This window comes from Uranotaenia lowii, chromosome 2 (assembly GCF_029784155.1).
Source record: "Uranotaenia lowii strain MFRU-FL chromosome 2, ASM2978415v1, whole genome shotgun sequence".
Classification (NCBI taxonomy): Eukaryota; Metazoa; Arthropoda; class Insecta; order Diptera; family Culicidae; genus Uranotaenia; species Uranotaenia lowii.
Genome location: NC_073692.1, coordinates 401,202,861 through 401,227,084, shown reverse-complemented (window position 1 = coordinate 401,227,084; position 24,224 = coordinate 401,202,861). Strand labels below are relative to the sequence as shown.

The following is a 24,224-nucleotide window of genomic DNA, read 5'->3' as shown; positions in this document are numbered from 1 at the left end:
GTTTTTGCCGGCCCACGAAAGAGATTGATTGCCGACCGGAACAGTTCTTGCTGGGACATATTTTCCGAATTCGCGGTAAATTCGATTTCCCGGATGAATCGCATTAGGCCTTGGCCATTATCTTTACCGTCATACCATAAATTCCAATCCGAGACGGGTCGGCCCCTACGCGGAGGAGGCATCACATCGTGACGTGACCTACGTTCGCGACGACGAGGAGTAGGAACACTAGAATCCGAATCCGTTGGTAAAACCCAATCTTCATCTGAGTCAGATCGTTGGAGGCGCGGTGGAACCCGATTATTTTTCTTCATTTTAATGCGCTTCACGTAACGTTCTACTTCTTCCGAATCCGATAAGCGTGCGCGATGCCTTTCAGTGGATTTCAATTTTCGCGGTGAAAATCGCGGTTCGACTGGATTTCGACCTACAGCTCCTTCTTCGCTACTTTCCCTCTCACTCATATCGTCCGACCTACTACTCTCTCGCGGAGATTGATGTTTTGGTTTCCTACGGGAGGATTTATTCTGCGACAAACTTAGATTTGACAACGATTTCGCAATGTTCACCAACAGTTCCGACTGAACTTTCTGTAAGGTACCAATGGGAGAAAAGTGGGCCTGAAAATATCGGAGAATCATTGCCTGTAACTGATCCAGAACTTTTAAATCTGGCTCTAGCTCAGCGACTTCCAGAGCTCTGGTGCATCTGGCGAAGTAGTGCGCTAGTCTGGTTTTTAAAGTTTCTCTAATACCATCAAAGTGCACCCTGTGCTCGAGAATATCAGCAATATTTTTCACTTCGCAATCGATCAAGTATATTTCCTCTTCTACAGTTTTGTCCCAACGAGAATATTCAATATCCGGGTTTACTTCATTCTGTTCTGACTTTAGACGATCTTTCAGACGACGAAGAAGTGCAGCCCTCGAATCCTTTTGAGCAAAAGGAACTGCTCTGATGGTCAATTCATATGCCATTTCTTGTATTGATAAATGGTGAGCCAAAAAATTAGCGTAGATACTTTTGATTTCTGAATCCATTTTATATTTATTAATGTTCTAAAAATATGAAAAAAATATAAATGTAAATAAAGGTAATTTTTTTAATTTGATGATACTATCACGAGTTCATTAATATTGAACACAAATCTATCAACAGCAAATAAATAAATAAATTTTTCACCACTTTCACAGTAACTTTAAATACTAAATAAATAATTTGTATATTAAACTATTCACAAATCGTTTGGAGGACGATGCAAATCCAATCGGGAACCGATTTTCATCCCTCTCCGGGGGATGCGAAATGTAATCCGTGAACTAATTTTTAATGCGGGCGCCAGAATGTTACTCGGAGAAGCTCAGTGGGTGGGAATTTAAGGGATAGAAACAAACAGGAACTCAGGGTCGTTTATGCGTCACAGTACTTTCTTCGGAGGAACTCACCATAGGGAAAGCCACAAGCGCCGAGACAACCAAAGGCGTAGGCGGGTGAGTACCTCGCATGTCCCCAACCGGTGCAACTGAATATTTTTCAAAAGGGCAGAGTTGGTAATTCCCATAGGAGGCCGATCTGGAGGGAAGAGACAGGGTGGGCCTTTTCAGCCGCAAACGGAACACGAACAAAGTTGGTGTAAAAGAATTTAAATTACTCCACTATTGAGAAGCTTTTAGGGGTTCATTTTACAACATTATTTGGGGTTTATTAATAGCTATTTTCCCTAGCGACGTCACATGACATTGTTTTTATACTTGCGGTAAACATTGTGCACTGATAGGTTAGGATTTTCAGCTCTCGATGACCTCGATGTACGGCAGATGTAGATGATTCCAATCGGGAACGGCCGGGTAGGTTATTTCCGGCAAGATTATCATTGGCTCCTTACCGGCGTCCCGGAAGGGCCCACGACAAGCACCGAGATGTCAACGGCCTCGTCGTCCTTGTACCCATGAACAAACGGGTAATTTGATGAATTCGTGGATCGATCGGTATTTGGCGTTCCGATCTCCTCTTTCTGTCCGTTCTGGATTTGAGCCGCGTCGTGTGCTGTGCAACAAGCAAATAAACAAACAAAAAAAAGGCCCTCTTGGACCTTCCAAAGAGGTTATGATATCTGGTGACGTCATTCAATGTGCACGTGTTTTACAATATACATGTTTTTTATAGTTTTCAGTAAATTTACCTTTTTTTTTTATGTCGTATTTGTACAGAATTGTTCTTTTCACTAAATGTTGAGTGAATTTTAACCGCTTTTAGCTTTTTATATAAATACAAAAATTTTAACGTGTTTTCTTACAAATGTAACATTTTACAACTAACCGTACTACTTTTTATACATTTTTAACGAAACCGCACACTTTTAACGGTTTTAACTATTTTTTTGTTGATGCTTACAGGTAATTTTAGCTTATTTAACCTGTAAATAGTAAAAAGTAATTTTAAACACTCTTACACCACATTTCACAAAAAAACAACGTACTCTAGCAACGACGCGCACTTCCGACTTCTAAAACGGTCACGAACAGAAAGAACTTCCTCTGCGATGCCGATTTGTAAAAAAGACGTCGGCAAGATTTGAGAGAATTACAAGGTGCGTCGCTCTCCGGGTGGTGACACTTCCCCGTCACGCCAATGGATGACCGACGCCCATGGATAACCCAGAAAGAGAGTGACTGTGCGCGATGACAGATAGGTGGGATGTCTGCCGTTCTGTTTTCGAACGACTGTTGTAGCGTTCTCCATAAAGGACAGGGATTATTGGATTTTGTGACGGAGTCCACAATAAAAAAAGTAACCACGGTTACACGACCAACACTATAATAGCACCACTTTGGCGAGCTGGGGTCTGCCTTTGGCAGAAAAACGTATAGCGCGGTACAAAACACCGTATTAAACGCCCGAACGGAACGAAACACCCGGATATATTGGACGAGATCTCGAAACGCGACTGTTCACTATGAGCGATACGAGACGCCCAAACGTTCGTAGTCGGCCATGAAACAAACGTAGGCTTCTCGAGTGGCAGGATCTCGCTTAAGTCTCTTCTCTAGACTTTGGAAGCGGCGCTCGGCGATGGATCTTGATTCACCAACACGTACCAGGGGGTCACTAGTGAGTGGCAATCTAACTACGAAACGACCGGACGAATCGCGAGTGGTGGTAGCACTGAACACTTCTTCACATTTTGTTTCTTCAGCTGACAGAGCTTGGGACGGCAACAGAGATTCGAGTTCCCAGAACCTTTCGATGGATTGTTCTAGGTCTCGATCGATGGTCGTAAGATGGCATAACCGGGGTGTTACGGAGGAATTTATCGGAGCCGATCCAGATACAGCCCATCCAAAAACAGTCTCCACCAAAGTCGGCATCTCATTGCCGAGGGAAATCTTGCTGCCGCCGTGAAGTTCATGGTACACTTCTCCGCCAACGATGAGGTCAATGTCCGCAGGAATAAAGAAATGTGGATCAGCCAGGTCAACGTCGGGAATTTTCCAAGCAGCAACATCAATTCTCACTGTCGGTAGGCAAACTGTTGGTCTTTTGAGGATAAGGAAATCTACCCAAGCAACCAAAAGTCGCGTTCTCACTTAAAGATGGAACCCCGAAGTTCACCTTTGGCTGAGAAAATGTTTTACGGGAATTTCAGGTGACTCATGTCACGTAGAAGTTATTCAGGAACTTCTATCGCCTTTTGAAAGGTTGAAATATCGATAACGGAACTTTTAAGCGCTTTTAATGGAACCCCGCATGCTAAAAAACCATATCTCAAACAGTCTGTACGATACATCTACGGCTTTAGAAATAGTGATTGTATCTATAAACGTAGCTCTACTTCTAAACTTTACTTCGCTAACGATAAGAACGAAATATGAACGTTCATGTGAAAACGTGATGGTATGAACGATTTCCTTCAATTTTTCTATAATCGTAAAACCGAATTTAAACCGTTACACGTACCGTTCATTCCTTCTGTCATTCACGTCAAAATGAACGAAACGCCCGGTCAGAGATGCCAGATGGTTTTGTACAAAAATCAGTACACATTTATGAAAATAGTTTTAATTTTTTTTTTACTATCATCATTAAACGAGGGTCATAGCTCTTTGATTTACAAGATGCTTTTGACAATTGTTAACGCTCTATGCAAGATTATGCAATAAAAAAAGGAAAGTTTCCTCACGAATCTATGGAACTTATTACGATTTTATGTCATTTGTCATTGAATAACATGCATGTTTAAAAACCACCAGCAAACACAAATTTGGTGTGTGACATGTGAACAGGCGACATAGAAACATCAAAGTTATAATTTTTTTTTATTTTCACATTTTAATTTCATATTGGTAAAATTTTGAAAAGTCGTTTTGGTATCGGCACCACTGCCGACCTGACTACTGCACTCAGAGGAAATCTTATTATAAATTTCATAAGATACATCTTATGAACCACTTTTTTGCGTCCAAACTAATTTTTCATAAGAGTCTTATGAAATTCTTTCAATTTTCATACGATGTTCTTATGAAAAATAGAAGAAACGGCATTGTGAAAAAATGATGAACACATTCATTCATACCATCAGTTTTTTTTTTCATCATCTCAGCACGAAGCAATCGCCAGTTCATATAGTTATTATAGTTTTCCTTCAATGTTAAATGATATTGTTATCTCCGGAATGGTAAGTTCGATTTGATGTTTTTGGTGTGAACGTTGAATATATTAGTAAACTAAAATACATTATTTGTTTACTTTTCAGCAAGCTGATCGGCAAAAAACGAAAGGTCGAAGATTAAGATGCGGCAAAAAAAACTTCGATGGAACCGTCTGTTGATGCGCTGCTGATGGTGACCATGAAGAATTTAATTTTAAACAAATTTGGCAAACAATAAAGTGAATGTTTTCAGCCCGAAATATCGAGAATTTTTCTTATTAGAAAGTGATTTACTGTTTCCATAAGAATCTCTTATGAAAAGCAACAACCTCTCATTGAAGTAGGCGTTCATCTTCAGAATTCATTCGCGTCATAAGACAATCTTATGAATTTCATTAATTTTTCTTATGGCGCCACTTCATAAGAGAATCTTATGGCATACATAATAGTATTTTTCTGAGTGTGGAAGAGAAGAAAACAAAAAAAACAACTTCGTTTTTTGCGTTCCACATAGTAACTTCACACCAGCAGAGCAACAAAAGTCCCCTCCGATTGGGGTCCGACGGGCGGACAAGGATTAGAACAAACCGGAAAAGGACACCAGCGATGTTCGCAGCAGGTAAGTTTCATGAACATAATATGTATACGGGCTCAAATATAGTAAGTTTTTTTTTATTGCAGCAACGGGAGCTGGAGGAGCGAAGTCGTCATGCTTGGAAGAGTAATGTCCGGTGCGACTTCTGGATCCAGCAGTGACCAGGACCTACGCCAACATCCCGCCCGTGTGTTCTGAATTTGTGTGTTCCTGATGAAGGAGCTAATAATGCAAGTGAATAAAATGAAAATTGATAAAATTTAATAACGAGTTCATTTTTGGAAGAAAATTTTCTTTTGTGTGTGTGCGTGCTACATTCCCTTACTATTCAGAATACGATATGAATAACGTTGGAAGAACGTTTTATCGAAACGTTTTACAACTTTTACTGTGAATGTTCAGTTACAAGAGAACTTTAAGAATAACTGTAACAAAAACAGTTTGATGGCCAGAATACGTTTTCCATGAGCGGTTTTTGAACGTTATCTTAACTGTTTGTAAAACAGTTCTTCCATATAAGTGTTTTAACAGTTTTAAACAGTAACATAACTTAACGCCATATTCAACAGACCGTCGTTTTGGAATTCACAATTAGTGGAATGTTTTTTACGATGTCAGTTATCATTTTCTAAAAGTTTTTTTACGCTGTTCTGAATAATTGTATGACTATTATAGTTATTGTTTTGTAACAATATTTTTCTATTCGGGACTTCTTTAAAGAAGGTCGGTAGCGTTCGCTAAGCACTTTCTAAGATAACTTCAGGTGTTCCAAGGAACTTATTTGGGAAAACTAAGATACTTCTAGGTATTTAAAGGAACTTATTAGGGAATTCTAAGCGACATGTCAAATATGTCTGTCAATTTTATGTCATGGTATTTGTTTTGTTTATATCAGTACTCATGTTTAGAATGGAGTTCAACGCAAAATGAAAAAAAATGTCTGAGGTTGAAACAAATATTTAAAGAATTTTAAAGGATTTTTAACATTGAAGTTTTTATATTTTCAGAGCCTTTTCATCATCCACCGCTGCGATTGAGGAGAGTACCATCGCTTGCTGCCTGTGATTAGGACCCCCACTGCATGCATACTTCAAAATGCAGTAGTTTCGGAAACATGATTTCTGCTGAAGGACTAGGCCGCTGACGTAGGTTATAGTGTGTCTAATAATGTTGTGTGTTGTGTTGTGTGTTAAAAGAGCGATTTATCTGAATAAACGTTTGATGATAAAATATTTGTAATTTCATATTTATTTGGTGTACCGAAAGTCCTTTAAAAACGAAATGTATAAACTCTCAACCAACCCATTCGATCATCGCTCATACGCGAGTCCAAATAAAATTAGTTTAAGTACTAATTATTACACGCAGAGAAAACTAGGCTTTTGAACCAAAACAAAAATGATTTTGTTTCAAAACATTCATTTTTTTGAATCAAACTCCTGTTTTATTTCAACCAAAAACTTTTGTTTTTGATTCAAAAAAATATATTTTGAAACAAAGAATTAATTCTTTGAACTAAATATTTTTGGATTTTGAATTTAAGCAAATACTTTGATTCTAAATAAATGTTAATTGAGCTTATTTCTTTTAAAACAAAGTTAACTTTTTTTGAACCAAAGGAAAATGTTTTTAACTTGAAGAAATTATTCCTTTAAATAAAAACTTCAGCCTTTGATTCAAAAGATATTTTGATTTGCCTTGCAAGAAGAATACAAAACCGAAAAATCGAATCAAGTTTGGCCGGTCGTGTGAAGATGTAGGTCAGAGTTCACTATATTAGAAGGATTCAGGATGAAGTATGGTAAGTATGTAAATTAAAGAGTGAATATCAAAGATTTTCTATAAGTGATTGCGTTTTTACAGAACCAGAGCCGAAGGATGGTTTCCGTGGATGTCTCAACCGAGATGAAAGCTGCGCACGATGACACCGCTCCAAATCCAGCGGTCGGATCGACAAAAATTTGGACCGGATCGATTTTAGTGAACTTGTTTGTGACCAAGAGTTTCATCTGTTGTAAATAAAAATAAATTTAACATATAAATTTCTTTCTTTTTATTTTTTGAAATTCCTAATAGGAATTCCAAAACAACAGGAAATATGTCCTGCAATTGGAATAAATGGAAAATGGTTCAATGAACCAATATTTTTAAATCTAAATCTAAATAACATTGTGGCGAACGAAAACAACTTTGTATCAAATGAAACTGTTTTTTGTTTCAAAGTATTAAGATTTTGATTCAAAGATTTTTCAAAAGAAAAATTCTTTGAAACAAAGGAAAATGCTTTTGAACCAAAAGAATTTTTATTTGTCCCAAAACCAAAGGAAAAAATCCTTTGTTTTTGCGGCACTTTCCTTTGAAATAAAAAACCTTTTCGCTGCGTGTACAATATCAATGAACTATTGCTGGATTGGTCGAGAGGCTGGTGAGTTTCATGGCAACCTAGAGAGCAGCGGTTCAATTCTCGTAAGCGTAAGTAGCATTTGTAATCAAACAAAATTTAATTAAAATTGAAATCAATGAGATAGACCATGACTGACCGGCAATCTAGCAATCTGTCATCTGGTTGTCAGAGCAATCTGTCAACTGGATTTTTTTTTCGGCGCGTAGAAGTTACTTGACATTCTCTTAGAAGCTAAATAGCGTTCTCTACAGCCACCTAAACGAACTTGAAAGTAGCTTTAAGAACTTAAATTTTGAGCTGATTAGCATTCTCTTCAGACACAAACGAGAGCTGATTAAGCTTCTATGGAACCTTTTTAAGGGAATTCTGGTTGCTTGGGTAGTTTCGTGGCATACTTTGTTACGGTTGAGCGAATCTTCGCTGTTAACTGGCGCTTGATCTGCTTGGATGATTCACCAATCCCTGAAACGGCAATGTCAACGGTAGAACGGCGGAGATCGAGAGTGTTGGCCAACTTCTTCGTCATGAAGCTGCACATGCTAGCGGAATCAAGCAGCGCCCGCGCCGGAATTTCCTTCCCCGTACTGTCAACCACCAAAAGCATCACCGTTTCTAGCAAAACTGTACTGTTTGATGCCTGAACAGTCATACAGACTTGTTGGCTGGAAGTTGATGGTTGTGGATCTGCATCTGGAGGAGCGGTACTGCGCTGCGGAGCTGGGAGTGGCGGATTCGATGAAAACGAAGTTGGTTTCGGAACCGAATTGAAGTTGGTGGTCTTGATCGCATCATGGAGGAGAGAATGATGCTTTCCATTGCAGAAACGACAAGTGTGTCTGGAGGAACAGGATCGTGATAAATGGCCGGAATTGAAACAATTCCAACACAAACGATGGGAAGTGACAACTTGCCGTCGGTTGTAGGGAGAGAAACTTGCGAATTTCCTACAGCGAAATAGATGGTGTCGTTCCGAACAAACTACGCACACGGGTAAATCGGATTTTGGATCAGACGCAACAGGATTGGCCACTAATCGGAACGCCTTCTTCGGTTGGGATCCCGTCATCCTAGCTGGAATCGCTTGCAGGTTGCGCTGCTCTTCTGAAACGATCGTCTTCAGCATCATCGCTCGAGAATACAAGAAATCGATCAACTCTTGGTAAGTGATGTCTCTCAGGTCACTTGTTTTCTCCTCCCAGGCTCGCAGAGTCGTTGGATCCAATTTGTAGCACAGTAGATTCACTAGCGGAGTATCCCAGTAACCTACCGGCTCACCCAGTTTAGCCATGGCCTTCACATGGCGATCAAAGTCATCCGTCAATGCATGGAGATCCTTCGAAGATTCTTTCCTCAAAGGTTGGAGGTCGTACATTGCCCTGAAGAGCTGTCGTTTCAGGTACCGCTGATTATCATACCGCTTCATCAACGCTTCCCAAGTGATGATATAGTTGTCAGCCTCTACATTCACGGACTCGAAAGGTTTCTTGGCTTCGCCTTCTAGACTCTGTAGCAGGTACTGCAGCTTTGCAACCGCTGGAACATCTGGATTCGAGTGCACCATGGACTTAAACGTGTCTCGAAACGACAACCATCGCGAAAAATCACCATCGAACCTCGGCAAATCTATTTTCGGCAGGCGCAGGTGAAACATAGCTGTGCTGGTTGGTGCGGTCGGCTCTGCTGATGTAGAACTGCTCAACCTTTCCGGGATATTGTTCAACAGGAATGCTTTCACCTCACAAAACCTTTCCTCGATGGTCGATCTCTCAGCCAAACGCATTTCAAGCCGGTCTGGCCCATCCGACTTCTCGATGACGGTTTGCGCCTTTTGAAACTGGTCGTAGATCCGATCAACTAAATCTTGTCGAACTTGAAGGCGCCCTGTGTCTCGATCAACGTTGAATTCCTTTGTAAACCTCTCAACATCCGACAGGTTTGTCAAAATAGCCTTGCGACGAATAATGGCATCCTCCACCCTTTCGTCGGATTTGGTTTTCGGCATGTTGGAATTCACTGACACTTGCTACCACCACTGTACGATAACGAAAACACAGCACAAAAAACGCAAACGAAATCCTTCCCGAACCGATGTACTGGTTTTTAACACGACGGCGGAAGTGTAAACCAATCGAACGATTAAATCCTTCCCGTCGTGGATTTACACTTCTACGCGACGAAGAATGATACAAATCGTACGATTCAATCCTTCCCGTCGCGGTGTATCAATCTTAACACGAAACGAAACCGAGAAGTGTGTGTTAAAATCGACGAAAAAATCCTTCCCGACGCGACACACAATTCTTTCGCGAAGACTGCCACCCACTCACACCCAATCGCATATAATATCAATCAATCCAATATAGCCAATATAAGCCTCAGGTGCAAAAGGACTCACTCAGAAAAATACTATTATGTATGCCATAAGATTCTCTTATGAAGTGGCGCCATAAGAAAAATTAATGAAATTCATAAGATTGTCTTATGACGCGAATGAATTCTGAAGATGAACGCCTACTTCAATGAGAGGTTGTTGCTTTTCATAAGAGATTCTTATGGAAACAGTAAATCACTTTCTAATAAGAAAAATTCTCGATATTTCATGCTGAAAACATTCACTTTATTGTTTGCCAAATTTGTTTAAAATTAAATCCTTCATGGTCACCATCAGCAGCGCATCAACAGACGGCTCCATCAAAGTTTTTTTTTGCCGCATCTTAATTATCGACCTTTCGTTTTTTCCGATCAGCTTGCTGAAAAGTAAACAAATAATGTATTTTAGTTTACTAATATATTCAACGTTCACACCAAAAACATCAAATCTGTACCAACACGTGAAAAGGATCTATCTCCAAAAGTAAACAAAAACCATTTTCAGTACCTCATGATAGGCCAACAGTTGCCCTACTCAACGGTAAAACCCTTTTGAGAAAATAATATTCCTTTACATTGTAAACTCAATTTGAGTAAAGGATCTATAAACATTCTAAAACCAGAACTGCCATGACATGGATATACATCCTTTACTCCGGAACAATTTTTCGCTACTATTCCGCACACAAACTCAAAATAATTAATTCTACTCTTTATTCAACATAAAAACATAGTTGCAAATGTATGCGAGCTTATAACTAAAGCTAAAAATAAGAAAATAGCAAAGGGTGTATAAACAGGTTAGACAAAATATTACGTGAGCTAGGTGCTATCTACGATAGCGCGTTGTTTTTTCATGAAAATTGATATTCCTCTATTCTAACATGGGATGCTTCTTGAAAATCGTTTGTCTTTCATAAAAACCAAAAATTTGAAGTGATTTTTATTAGGGATTTAAAATAGGTTGTATTTTTTTCAAATGCGTTTTTCTTGATACGCCATATATTGAGATAGATGCTTTTTATGTTTTGGTAAAGATTTGACACTTTATTCAACATAAAAACATAGTTACAAATGAACGCGAGCTTAAAACTAAAGCTAGAAATGAGAAAAGAGCAAAGGGTGTATAAACAAAAGAGACAAAATATTACGTGAACTAGGTTCTATCTACGATAGCGCGTTGTTTTTTCATAAAAATTGATATTCCTCTATTCTAACATATAGGGGATGCTTCTAAACATCGTTTGACTTTCATAAAATGCAAACATTTCAAGTGATTTTTAATTAGCGATTTAAAATAGGTTGTATTTTCTTCAAACGCGTTTTTCTCGATTCGCCATATATGGAGATACATCCTTTTCACGTGTTGGTACAGAAATCGAACTTACCATTCCGGAGATAACAATAACATTTAACATTGAAGGAAAACTATAAAAACTATGATCTGGCGATTGCTTCGTACTGTTAGATGATGAAAAAAAAAACTGATGCTATGAATGAATGTGTTCATCATTTTTTCACAATGCCGTTTCTTCTATTTTTCATAAGAACATCGTATGAAAATTGAAAGAATTTCATAAGACTCTTATGAAAAATTAGTTTGGACGCAAAAAAGTGGTTCATAGATCTATCTTATGAAATTTATAATAAGATTTCCTCTGAGTGCTGAATTCGCCAGAAAATTCTAAGTCCAAAACTTAATTGCCAAAAATTAATTAATTTTGTCTTTCCAATTTTTGCTGACCTGTGTAAAGCATCAGCATAGCAGCAGATAAAATTTAACAGCTGTTGGCGGCTTGGTGATGTTGGCTTGGCTTGGTTTCTTTGTGCGCTTTCTTGGTTGCTCGAACAATGCACAGCAATAAAAGAGGCAATCGAAATGGCCCAACTTGATGCAGCCAGCGCGTCGAATAAGAAAATGGTGTACTCACCGCTACCTTCCGTGTGGGGAATTCCTCCGATCCGGCCGAAGGACCAATGTTGAGGATTCAGGGGGTAGCTTACCGCTTTTGATTCGAATCGGAGGTTTTACTTTCCGTTGCTCGCCAACGGTGTAGGAAAGTAGTAGAAGAAGTAGAACGATTCCTTCTGCGCTGGCCAATTGGTTCGTTTGCTCCACTTATTTGCTGCTGACTTGACTCACTGCTGCTAGCGGGTCAGGAGACAAGTTCTTGGTGCACTTGATCCAGGCCGCACACAATTTACAGCAACATTCGCGCCGTTCCGGGTTTCGGATGTGCTTTGGAAACACAAATTAGACGACCGATTTGCGAGGACAAACAAATGAAACACAACTTTATTAAATTAACTTTCGACCGACAAAACAAGCAAACAATAGTACGGAGCCGACGTTGCCGCTTCGAGAATTTATTTCCAACTGGTTTATGCTGACTTGTTGTATGTATGTATGTATTAATCTGACTGGGTTGGCCGAGAGTATGATACTCTATATCACCACTTTTTGTTTGTGTTTGTATTTCTGTTATTCATCGTAGGGTGTTCCTTAATTATTTATTTTTTGATTTGTCGTTTCAGACTCTAGATTTTAAATCTCGCTTTTTCCAGAAAACTAAGAATTTCTTTTAGTTTTGCTTCTTCGAAGTTTTGAACCATCTCGAGTAGATTGGAGTAACGATCCCAATCATAATGGTTTCTGATGTAGTTGAACTGAACACAGTTCAACAGGGCATGCTCTGTGGTGAAGTTCGTATCGCATAGTTCACAAAGTTTCGAGTCACGGATTTTCATAATTCCCAGGTAGTACGGTGAGTAGTCGTGCCCGCTGAGTAATCGGTTTAATGTTCGAATTTGGATATTGTTAAGTTCAATATTCCAATACCATGGTTTCTTGTTAAAATTCGATTGGAATTCATAAAATTTGATTCCTTTTTTGTCTTTATTTGCGATGTTTTTGTACCAAGTGTTTGTGTTTTGCAGCGATTCAGATTTAAATTGTCTGTATGCGTCATCAAGTCGTAGTTTATTCTCTATTATGATCGGTCCATCTAATCCTTGCCTAGCTAGAGTATCTGCGTGTTCATTACCATCAATTCCAACGTGTGATGGGATCCATTGAATTGTGGCGTTTTTCGTTGTCGCTATTGTGCATATATCATGGGTGATTTTATCAAATTTCTTATTTTTCAGGTCTCTAGTGAGGATTTTACAGGCTGTTTGGGAGTCGGTAAATATCACCACACCAGTGATTGTGTTGTCTGCTTGTTCTAGGGCTTCTCTAATTGCTATAAGTTCTGCAGTCGCTATACTTACTTCATTAGCTAGACTCATGCTTATCTTGGTGCCGGAAGTTGCGTCATAAATTCCTATTCCACATTTATTTGTTCTAATTGAAGCATCTGTGTACCATTGATCGAGGTGGCTGTAGTGATTATTAATCATTTCTTGGGCAAGCTTTTTCAGAACAATAGGGGACGTTTGTTTCTTTTTCATTCCCGATCCTATCATTTGTTCTTCAATTTTTACTTTAATCTCTATTGTAGGTTTTGTTTCTGTGTAAATCTTCTGGTATTTTTCAGCATTTTTTATGTAAATTTTTTCTATGAATGTGTATTGGGCTTCGTTTTTTATATTTAACAAGTCTATTGAATGAAGTTGTTGCGCGATTAAATCGTTTCGGTGTATGTGAAGGGCAATTCTTTTTTTGGCTAAGTAGTTTCGTTTGATTGTCAGTGGTTCTTCTCCAGCTATAGCAGCTAAGGTATTTATGGGTGTAGTTTTCGTGCATCCTGTAGCAATACGTAGACATTGTCTATTCGTAATTTCCAGCATATCACAATATTTTTTTGGTGTTGATCCATAGATAACAGCTCCGTAGTTTAAAAAGTTTCCATATAAAGCTTTATGGTATAGCATTAATACTCTTGGAGTGCCGCCGTACTTTTTTTTTTTTTTTTGTAAATCTTTATTTGAAACGGCTCATACCTTCAGGTTTTAAGGAGCCAAACTCGTTTTTTGGTTTTACAATGTTTTGCTTAGCTTAACACTTATTTTAAAGAGAAAGAAGATAGTAAAGGGAAATATGAAAATAAAAAGAATTATAGACGAAGATCTATAGCTTTAAGAAAAAGATAGATTTCGAACATGTAGTCCAAATCCAACAGAGCTAGTACATCTCTCACTGGGACGTTAGGTGATTTTCCTCGGGCCCGAAGGGAGTCTATTAAATTCGTTCTGGCGACAAGATGGACCTCACACGACCAGACAATATGCTCGATGTCATGGTAACCTAGACCACATTCGCATAAATTGCTGCCAGCAATATTTAAACGATAGAGTACCGCATTCATGGAATAATGATTGGACATGAGACGGGAAAATATACGAATAAAATCCCGACTCAGATCCAATCTATTAAACCAGGGTTTGAGGCTTACCTTTGGGATAATCGAGTGGAACCACCGACCCTGCTCATCCTCGTCCCATTTGCGCTGCCAGTTGACAAGAGAGTTTCTTCGAACCAAATAGTAAAATTCGCTGAAGACGATTTCACGTTGATACGTGTCGCCTTCCATCGCTCCCACCTTTGCCAGAGAGAGCCGCCGTACTTGATACCACTTATTATTTTCAGCATGTTTTGTTTGTCCAGTATACTTTGCTTTAGTGTTTTGATGTGTATGCCGTATTTTAATGTCTGGTCAAGTGTTATTCCTAGATATTTGTAATTTCTGACTGTTTCCAATGTTTCACCTCCCATCGTCAAATGGAGTTGTTTATCACTATCTTTAAATAGCATTGCTTTTGTTTTTGAGCTATTAAGATGTAACCCCAACTCTGTAGCTTTAGTCACAAATTTGTCTATTTCGTATTGCATTTTTTTAGTTGCTTGTGACAGTGATTTTGCTTTAACAATTTTGAAAAAATCGTCGGCAAATTGTAGTGTAGTTACATCTGGGTCAAGGTTAGTATTGTGTAGTGAAGCTGTATAAATATTGAATAACACAGGTGACATGACATCTCCTTGTGGTACTCCAGAGCAAATTTGTTGACTTACAATTCCTTGCTCTGTGTAGACTAGAGTTTTACGGTTTGTCAAAAAATTATAAATCCATGTGCAAGTATCCTGTTTGAAACCATTGTACAGCATTATTCTGTAAAGTTGTTCAACATTAACTGTGTTAAAAGCGTTTGAAAAATCAAAAAAGACACCAATTGTTGTGTAGTTTTCTCTTCTTGCTGCTTTTATCGTATTTGTAGCGAACGTCACACAATGTTCTGTGGACATTCCCTTTCTAAATCCAAAAGAGAGGTCTGGAAGAATATTGTTTCTGTTGCACGTTTCTTGGATATCTTCTAGGACTGCTGCATTTAAAATTTTTACTAATGTTGGTAGTAGTGCAATAGGTCGGCTAGAGCGTACGTCATTGGGAGGTTTATTAGGTTTAAGAATGGGTATAATTTTTATTTCTTTTAAATGATTATCTAACGTGGACTTTCTCCACATTTCATTTAAAAGATCAATTATTTTTGTTACCGAGTGGAAATCTAGATTTTTTAGAGCACCGTAATTGAGATTATCAGTGCCTGGTGATGATGATGGTGATTTGTTTTTAAGAAAATTTTTCCAGTTTTGAAATTTTAATATAGTTGGTCTTGTGTTATTTTCAGGTGGTAGTGGTTCTAAGGAATTGGATGGTCCAAAGTTCAGCAATAGGAATTCCGTTGCCATTTCTTTACTATTAACTATCAGGTTATTTTTAGGGTTAACTACCGGTCGTAGTTTCAATCTTTTTACAAGCTTCCAGTTTTCTTGCGTGTTTCTCGGATCAATAGAACCAGAGAGTTCTTCCATTTTGTTTTTAATGTGTTGAAGTTTGGATTTTTGAAATATTGCAGAAGATTTTTTCCACCGTATCAAATTTTCACTGCTACTGTATATGTTGTATTCTCTAAGGGCGTTTTGTTTTTGTTCATATAGTTTTGATAGATCTGAGCTCCAGTAATATTTTGGAGTATGTGTGCTTATTTTTTTGTGTTTTTTGCTAATGTTTTGAGTAAGCTTGGATATATCTTTCAGATTGTCAAATTCCCAATGTTTTATTTGTGCTATTTCTTCGATTATTTTTTTTTATCGTAGAAGTATTTTTGTTTGGTTTTGATTCGCAGATCTAAGTTTGTTTCGATCATCAAATGTCCACTTCCACCAAAAGCTTTCTCTATCACATTCCATTGAACTATGTCGAAGAGGTTTGTTGAACATAGTGTCAGATCTATCGCACTTGATCTCTGATTAGCTACTGGAGGTATATAAGTGGAGACTCCAGTGTTGAGTAGCATGAGATTAGAACCTACTATAGCATCATGGACTATTTTTCCTTTGGTATTGGTGTCATTACAACCCCATATCACATTGTGACTGTTGAAATCTCCTCCTACTAAGATTTTTTCAAATTTAGAAAGTTCGTTGAAAAAGATTGTTATTGCTGCTTCTAAATTGTTCGTTGATATTCTTGGATTTACGTAAGTAACCACCAAAGCTAATTTTATCGTAGGTATGTATAATCCTAATGTTTCAAAATCTTCTGATTTTGAAAGATTAATTTCTTCAAATTTCAAATCTTCATTTAAAAATATTCCTACTCCTCCAAATCCGTCTTTACGGGGAGCAAGAATACGATGGTAACCTTGAATGTTCCATCTACCGGTAGATATTTGTTCTGGTTTAACCCAAATTTCAGATAGTAAAGCCGCATCGAATTTTTGTGTATACAACTCATGGCTAAGCTCGTTTTTGTTTCTATATAAACTTTGAATATTCGCTTGTAGAACCTTGAATTTGATAATACAAGACTAACTGTCTCCCGACAGTCCCACCAATTTACTCAATTCACCAATAATGCATGCTGATATATCTCCTCCAGCTTTGCCGTGTGTTTTTGTTATAATTTCTAATTTCGTGTTTACTGTAGCTATTAGTTTTTTCCACTCTTCTTGTGATTGTTTTTTAACCGATTCTTCTATTTCTTTTCTCAACCTTTCTAACTCTTCAGTTTTGTGATTATTATTTAAACCCATTCCTCTAGGTTCCTCTTCCATTTTTCTTTTTTTGGCGAATTCTTGTTGATTCATTCCCAACACGCTTGCCACTCCTGGTACTATTTCTTCATTTTTATTTTCTCTTCTAGACCTATTTCTCTTATCATTATGATTCCAATTATTATTTTTTTGTTGTGTTTGTTGGTTAAATCTTGGGCTCTTTGCTGCTACTCTAGAAAAGGATTCTGCTGGCGTAGGAAATTCTTCGGAAACTCTTAGTACATCGAATATATTTTCTGTAGGTATCTCGTAGTATTGTTTTGCTTCTTGATAAGTCATGCTCTTTTTTGCCATAATTGCCTGTATATTTATTTCTTTTTTCCATCGGGGACATGTTTTATCAGTTGTCTTATGATTACTACTTCCACAATACAAACATTTTAAAATATTACAAGAATTATCAGTAGGATGCTCCGTCGCACAGTTTAAACATTTTTCATTGGACGCTTTACAGTTTTTGGACAAGTGGTTGTAACGTAAACATTTAAAACAAATCACAGGTTTTCGGACAAACGGTTGAACTCGGTGAATTACGGAACAAATACTGATGTCAGAAGGTAAAATATTGCTACGAAAAACTACACCCATTTTGTAAGTTGGTTCTTTTTTCTTATCTTTAAAACGATGCATTCTAAAAACTGATTCCACTTCTACTTTTGCCTTAATGTAATCTTTAATTTCTTCATCTTTCAATTCCAAGGGTATCCCTGAGATCACACCTGTTACTGTAACGAATTGCTTAGGAATATATGCTTTATAGCCCTTTAAGTTTAAATTTTTACAGTTTGCCAATCTGTTTGCGTCTTTTATATTCCCAACATACACCGTTACCTTATTTCTGCCTGTTTTATTTATATCCTCTATCGATTTGTCAAACCCATTTTGGTGTAAAAGAATTCCGACTTGTAGCCTATTTACGACTTTCTGTTTTTCCGTGCTCTCTACTACTACTCGATACGGTCGACAATCACCTGTCTTGTAGTTATAATTTATGTATACTTTTTCCGATTCTGCTTTGTCCTTGTTTACTCCTCCGTTGTTGACCGGTGTTGCTGTGTTGTCATCTTCCATCCGTTCTAAAGATCCGGAACTCTCCAGCGGTTGATTGAGGTTATTGGTTGATGCTACTCCATCTGGAGCAGCATCTTTCTCACTCATTTCGGGACGAATAATAATAATTCGTCACTCCACTTGCGCTCTATCACAGGAAATATCACAGATCTTTATTTCGAATATATCACAGAATCTCTAAGGCTAATAACAATACGACAATTTAAAATTTGGTTTTATAAATAATCCACGTTAAAAAAACACATGTACACCCTATCCGAGTTGGTTGGTTGTGTCATGCTGACTTGTTGTTGTTGTTGTATCAGCTGGTTGGTGAGTTACCGTTTCAAAACAATTCATCCGGTAACTCACTGCTATGCTATTTCTTACACTAGGATGGTTCAATTTTTTACGTTTGACATTTAACAAAAAATAATTATAGAAATTTTACACTAACTATAAACTAGAGATTTTTGACTTCTGTAACGATGTTTCGTGTTACTTTTCTTAACATTATTTGGAAAAGTATTGATTTTAGGTTTGGTAATAAACAGTTATTATAGTTTTCCTTCAATGTTGAATGATATTGTTATCTCCGGAATGGTAAGTTCGATTCAACCCCCTGGCAACTTGACAGTTCGGTCGAGTTTCGTGTGTCTGTTTCAAAATCGCAGATGTCGCATGCGTGCCGCTTGTTTACATACTTTTCGAGTCATGCATATGGAAAGGGCACACTATTAAATGTGGTACGAATCAGGCAAATTCATAACTTTCGAATGAATAAAAAAAAGTTTTTTTCCGAAATGGTCAATCTCATTCAATATTCTACCGATTTATGTATTGTGTAGGAACAGTTTTTCCATAAAATGGCAAAAGGTCTGCTATAATGTGATTGTTTTGTCATTATAAAATGTTCATATGCATCGCAGTTTATGGCAATCACTTAAAGATTGATGCGGTAATGTTGTATTTTACATTTATTGTGCTTGAGTGTCTTCAACAGTTTCGGTGGAAGGTAAAGTTGTCCCAAAAAACTGCCGGATATCAGTAATTTATTTAAAGCAGTCCAGAACTTTTAAACCTTATGTAGGACACACAAATTAACGCTCTATTCGTTTTCTTTTACTAAACTTTTGAAAACAGATTCACTTCACATAAAACATAGCAAAAAGTTCCAAATTCAAAACTTTTTTTCAGTTATTGAATCAGTTACACATTTCAATATGGGTCCTTCCGATATGTGAAGTAGCTCGATTTTCGATTTGACAGAACCAGAGAACCAGAAAAAACTGGCACACGCGATTTGTATGGGAAACGTCAAGTTGCCAGGGGGTTGGTTCGATTTGATGTTTTTGGTGTGAACGTTGAATATATTAGTAAACTAAAATTCATTATTTGTTAACTTTTTCAGCAAGCTCATCGGCAAAAAACGAAAGGTCGAAGATTAAGATGCGGCAAAAAAAAAACTTTGATGGAGCCGTCACACGGAGAAAAATATATAGATTTATCATTTATTTTACGCGTCTACATGAACATAAATATGGTTGTTTGGTTCTGACCCGAAAATATGTTCAAACCAACAATCAGATGATACTTTGCCACGAAAGGATAAATGGCTGATTTAGCGATTGCATCGATGCTAAGAATCCAACAGGAATGTTTATTTAATCATTCGTATGGCTGTTTGTACTGTAAATGCTGCTCCCCGTGAACGTGGGAAATCGTTGATTCAAAATATTAATAAAATTAATTGGAACAGATAAAATGCATTGTTTTTCTTTTTTAAATGAAACAATTTTATTTATTTTTTTAAATTTTATTTATATATACGTTTAGTGGCATGAATTTTAATTTCAACCACTGCATCGTTTTTTTGCTTCTGCTGGGGGAGCCAGCGCCATGGCCCTGAAACAAAATGCTGTTTTTTTTCGGTGGAAGTTGAACTTCCGGCGCCCTGAAATAAAATGAAAGCTCTTATGAAAATATGATTGTGATAAATTAAGAATACTATGTAACTTACGTGATATGATCTTGTTCATCGCTTTTTATTATTCTACCTTCCGGATAGGCCCTCGGGGGTCAAAATGCACCCACACATCTCTATATGTATCTGAAAACAATTAAAAAAATTTGAAAAAGAAATCAACTGAAAAAAAAATCATATTTACCTTCCCGCTTCGTGTTGGTTGATTTTTTCCACGAGAAATGAATACTGGCTTTTTTTTCCTCTAAGTCAGACAATTTACTTGCTTGTTCATACGAAATTCTAGGTCTAGTCAAGCATCAGTGATATTTAAAAAATAAATATCAGTTCTTTTAATGTAGACTAGGAAAATATAGCCAAATCTACTAGCTGTTAAATTATTTTAGCGATATGTGGTTGAGAAATCCTCTACAGCTAAATCAACTTTTCATAAACGCTAGTTTGTTTGTAGTTATCGATGTTGATTAAGTAATATGCGTTCAACCAAAAATATGTGATATAGATGAGCCAACCATACGAATTTTGATAACAACCTATAGAGTTTTTTATCCGTGCAGTTGATGCGCTGCTGATGGTGACCATGAAGAATTGAATTTAAAACAAATTTGGCAAACAATAAAGTGAATGTTTCACGCAGAGAAAACTTGGATTTTGAAACAAAACAAAACTGACTTTGATTCAAAACACTCAGTTTTTTTAATCAAACTCCTGTTTTCTTTGAATCAATGAATTCTCGTTCTGATTCAAATGAATAATTTTTGAAAGAAAGAATTAATTTTTTGAACCGAATAATTTTGGAATTTGATTTTAAACAAATTCTTTGATTCAAAAGACATTTTTTCAATTGCATATGTCTTTTAAAACAAAGTAAATTTTCTTTCAACCAAAGAAAAATGTTTTCAACAGAAAGGAATAATTTCTTTAAGTTAAAACTTCAAACTTAGAAGATAATTTGGATTGAGCAAGTACCGAATTTCGAATTAAGTTTCGCCGGTCGTGTTAAAAATCAAAACTAGTGAATCAGAGATAGCTATTTAGGAGGATTCAGGATGAGGAATGCATACCATGATAAGTGCGTGTTAATCCATTAGTCAAAAAGTGAATATTTAAGATTTTATATAAACTTTTACATTGTTACAGGACCACGGCTGATTCCGCCCAAAATCCAGCGGTCTGATTATCTTCGGGCCGATCTTTAGCGGCAATCACCAGTTGGATGACCGGAGTTGCTTCCGGAAGTTTATTGAGCGGTCCAAGAAGAATGCCCTCAGGCCAATATTTAGGACCGGTTAATTCCATTATAGTGAACCAGTGTTTGTGTTAAGTTTGTAATAAAAATGAATTTAAGATGTAAATTGTTTCTTTTTATTGTTCAAAATTCCTAATTGGAACTTCTGAACAACAGAAAATATTTTTTTCCAATTGGAATAAAAGGAAAATATTTCAATGAACCAATCCTTTTAAATCTAAATCTAAATTACATTGTAGCAAACGAAAACAACTTTGCATCGAATGAAACTGTTTTTTGTTTCAAAGCATTAAGATTTTGACTCAAAGATTTTTCAAAAAAAAAATTCTTTGAAACAAAGGAAAATGTCCTTGAACCAATGGAATTTTTATTTATCCCAAAATCAAAGGAAAAAATCCTTTGTTTTTGCGGCACTTTCCTTTGAAATAAAAAATCTTTTTTCTGCGTGTTTCAGCATGAAATATCGAGAATTTTTCTTATTAGAAAGTGATTTACTGTTTCCATAAGAATCTCTTATGAAAAGCAACAACCTCTCATTGAAGTAGTCGTTCATCTTCAGAATTCATTCGCGTCATAAGACAATCTTATGAATTTCATTAATTTTTCTTATGGCGCCACTTCATAAGAGAATCTTTTGGCATACATAATAATATTTTTCTGAGTGTAGGCCCCCCCGTATTATTTTCTTCATTTCTAGCGTAACATTTAAAAAGGGCGAAACTAGCAGTTAGCTCGAAACGAGAAAAACGCGTTTGAAAATTCGGAACACCTATTCAAATCTTATTTATAAAATCGACCACTTTTTGTTCAACAAAATCAAAAAATGTGCATTACATTCACTTATTGTTCGATGGTTATCAAGAACTTTAACTTTTTTCGCGTAATTTCAGAGATTTTCGAGTTTCGCCCTATTATTGTTTTCGATTTCAGTTACGCCTGCAAGTTTCGCCCAATTGATCGGCCGTTTTTGTTTTGGTTTTGAAGTTACGCCCATTCATCCTACACGCAAAAACTAATTAGGCCGTTTTGTCACACACGGTCAACTCAGTTACGCCTTTTGGCTGTACACGAATAGAAAAATTCACTCCATTTTGAATAGGCGTAACTTCACGTTCCAACGAAAATGCATCAACAGGAAGTTTCGCCCAATTGAATTTTATCAATTTTTTTAAAGTTTTAAGTAATTTTAAGATGAAACCGCGTTTGATAAGTAAAATGCAACCGCGTGCATCCGGAATGACCGTTAACTCGATTTGTTTACATTTGGCAGTTTCGCCCTTTTGAAATGTTACGCTAGATTTCAGAGGCAAACAAAATAATCAAGAGATGGATGCTTTTTCACACTCCTCGAAGGGCCTGTAGCACCTATGGTGATGGTCGGAAATGTCCGGGTGGACTCCCAATGACCACCATCGCAATGCAATAATAACAAATTACCATCGATCAAGGATTTACGCATTCTAATTGGATAGGATTATCATTTAAAGCCATTCTTCAATTAACTTTGAATTAATAAGTGAAGAATTGGGCCAATCAAATCAGTTTACTCACACAAAATTATCTATTGATCGAAAGGACGTTTGCGCCAATAGAAAAATGCAATAAGTCGTAAGTACATCTTTATTGATAAGAAATGAATTAATACAAGTTGCAAGGACATCATCATGTTCTGCGTATAGTTTTACATTAAATTTCGCATTTGCAGATGAATTTGACCAGCAATCATAAAATTAGAATTAAAAAGGTGTTTCGGAACTTTAACATCGATTTTCTCAAAACATGCCAAGTGGTTTGTACGACCTAATCAAAACAAACTCTAGAAATATTCTATTTTTGATTCTAAAGAAAAAAAATTCGAAACAAATGATTTATTCTTTGAATTAAAAAAATACTTCGAATCAAAGAATTTGTTTTAATTTCAAAGGTGAAAAATTCTTTGAAATAAAGGAAAGCAGATTAGGAACAAAGGATTTTCTATTTGTCCCACAATCAAAGTAATTTTCCTTTGTTTACCCACTATACAAAGGAGATTTCCCTCTACTAAAACAAATTTTTTCGCTGCGTGCTGATATAAAATGATTCTAAAAATTTTAAATTTCTAAATAATCACATTTATAACTTGCTTTCAAGATGGCTACATAGTTGTTTAAACTTAAACTTTGAATTTTATGAGTTTTGCTTTAAACATCTTAATATTTATTCACCTCTAGAAAATATTTTGGAAGTATATGTCCACGTGGACATGACCCGAACCCCTACCCCTCTCTCCATGGACAAGCGTGGACATTTCCATGTACCCACGCCCACGACCCCCCTCCCCCCCTCCAAGTTGTCCACGTGATTTGTAAACGGCCCAAAAAAAGTTTCAGCTCATTTGTCTGAATCACATACATTCAATTTACGAATATCTCATCAGAGTCAACTCGTATCGCGCTACAGTCTTCTACAAACTATTCCTCATTTTTCATACTTTTCATTTCATTTCATTCATTAACCATCCTCCATATATTCAACCATGTTACAAAATCAGTTTAGTCGCTTTTTTGAGTTACTAGCGAAATAAGATTTTTCACGTTCATTTTCATGAGCAGTGTAAATGGGCCTTAACGATGGAATCGCTGACGCATTTGGGTGATGAATTCGTAAGTTCTTCTGCAAAAAAATCATCCCAATCATAATTTAATTTCGATTTATTTGTTGTTGAGTGAAAATTTCACATATTAAAATTTAATATTAATCGAAAAATTGGGTGGACCTAATTTTGATTCACTGCACGCACTTCAGAAAGAGATAATAGGTGTGTTCAACAAAACTCAATCGAAATCAATTGAAATGGATTGACAGCTGATCAGTTGTTTTTCCAATTGACTT

General features: G+C 36.8%; 1 protein-coding gene across 1 annotated transcript; it reads right to left on the bottom strand.

Moving 5' to 3' along the window:
• Positions 1-7,312: 7,312 nt before the first annotated feature.
• LOC129743337 (uncharacterized) lies at positions 7,313-9,649 on the bottom strand. Its single transcript, XM_055735320.1, has 2 exons — positions 8,043-9,649; positions 7,313-7,346 (listed from the first exon to the last, which is right to left on the bottom strand). Exons 1-2 carry the CDS (start codon positions 9,647-9,649, stop codon positions 7,313-7,315), a joined length of 1,641 nt encoding a protein of 546 aa, XP_055591295.1.
• Positions 9,650-24,224: the final 14,575 nt, after the last annotated feature.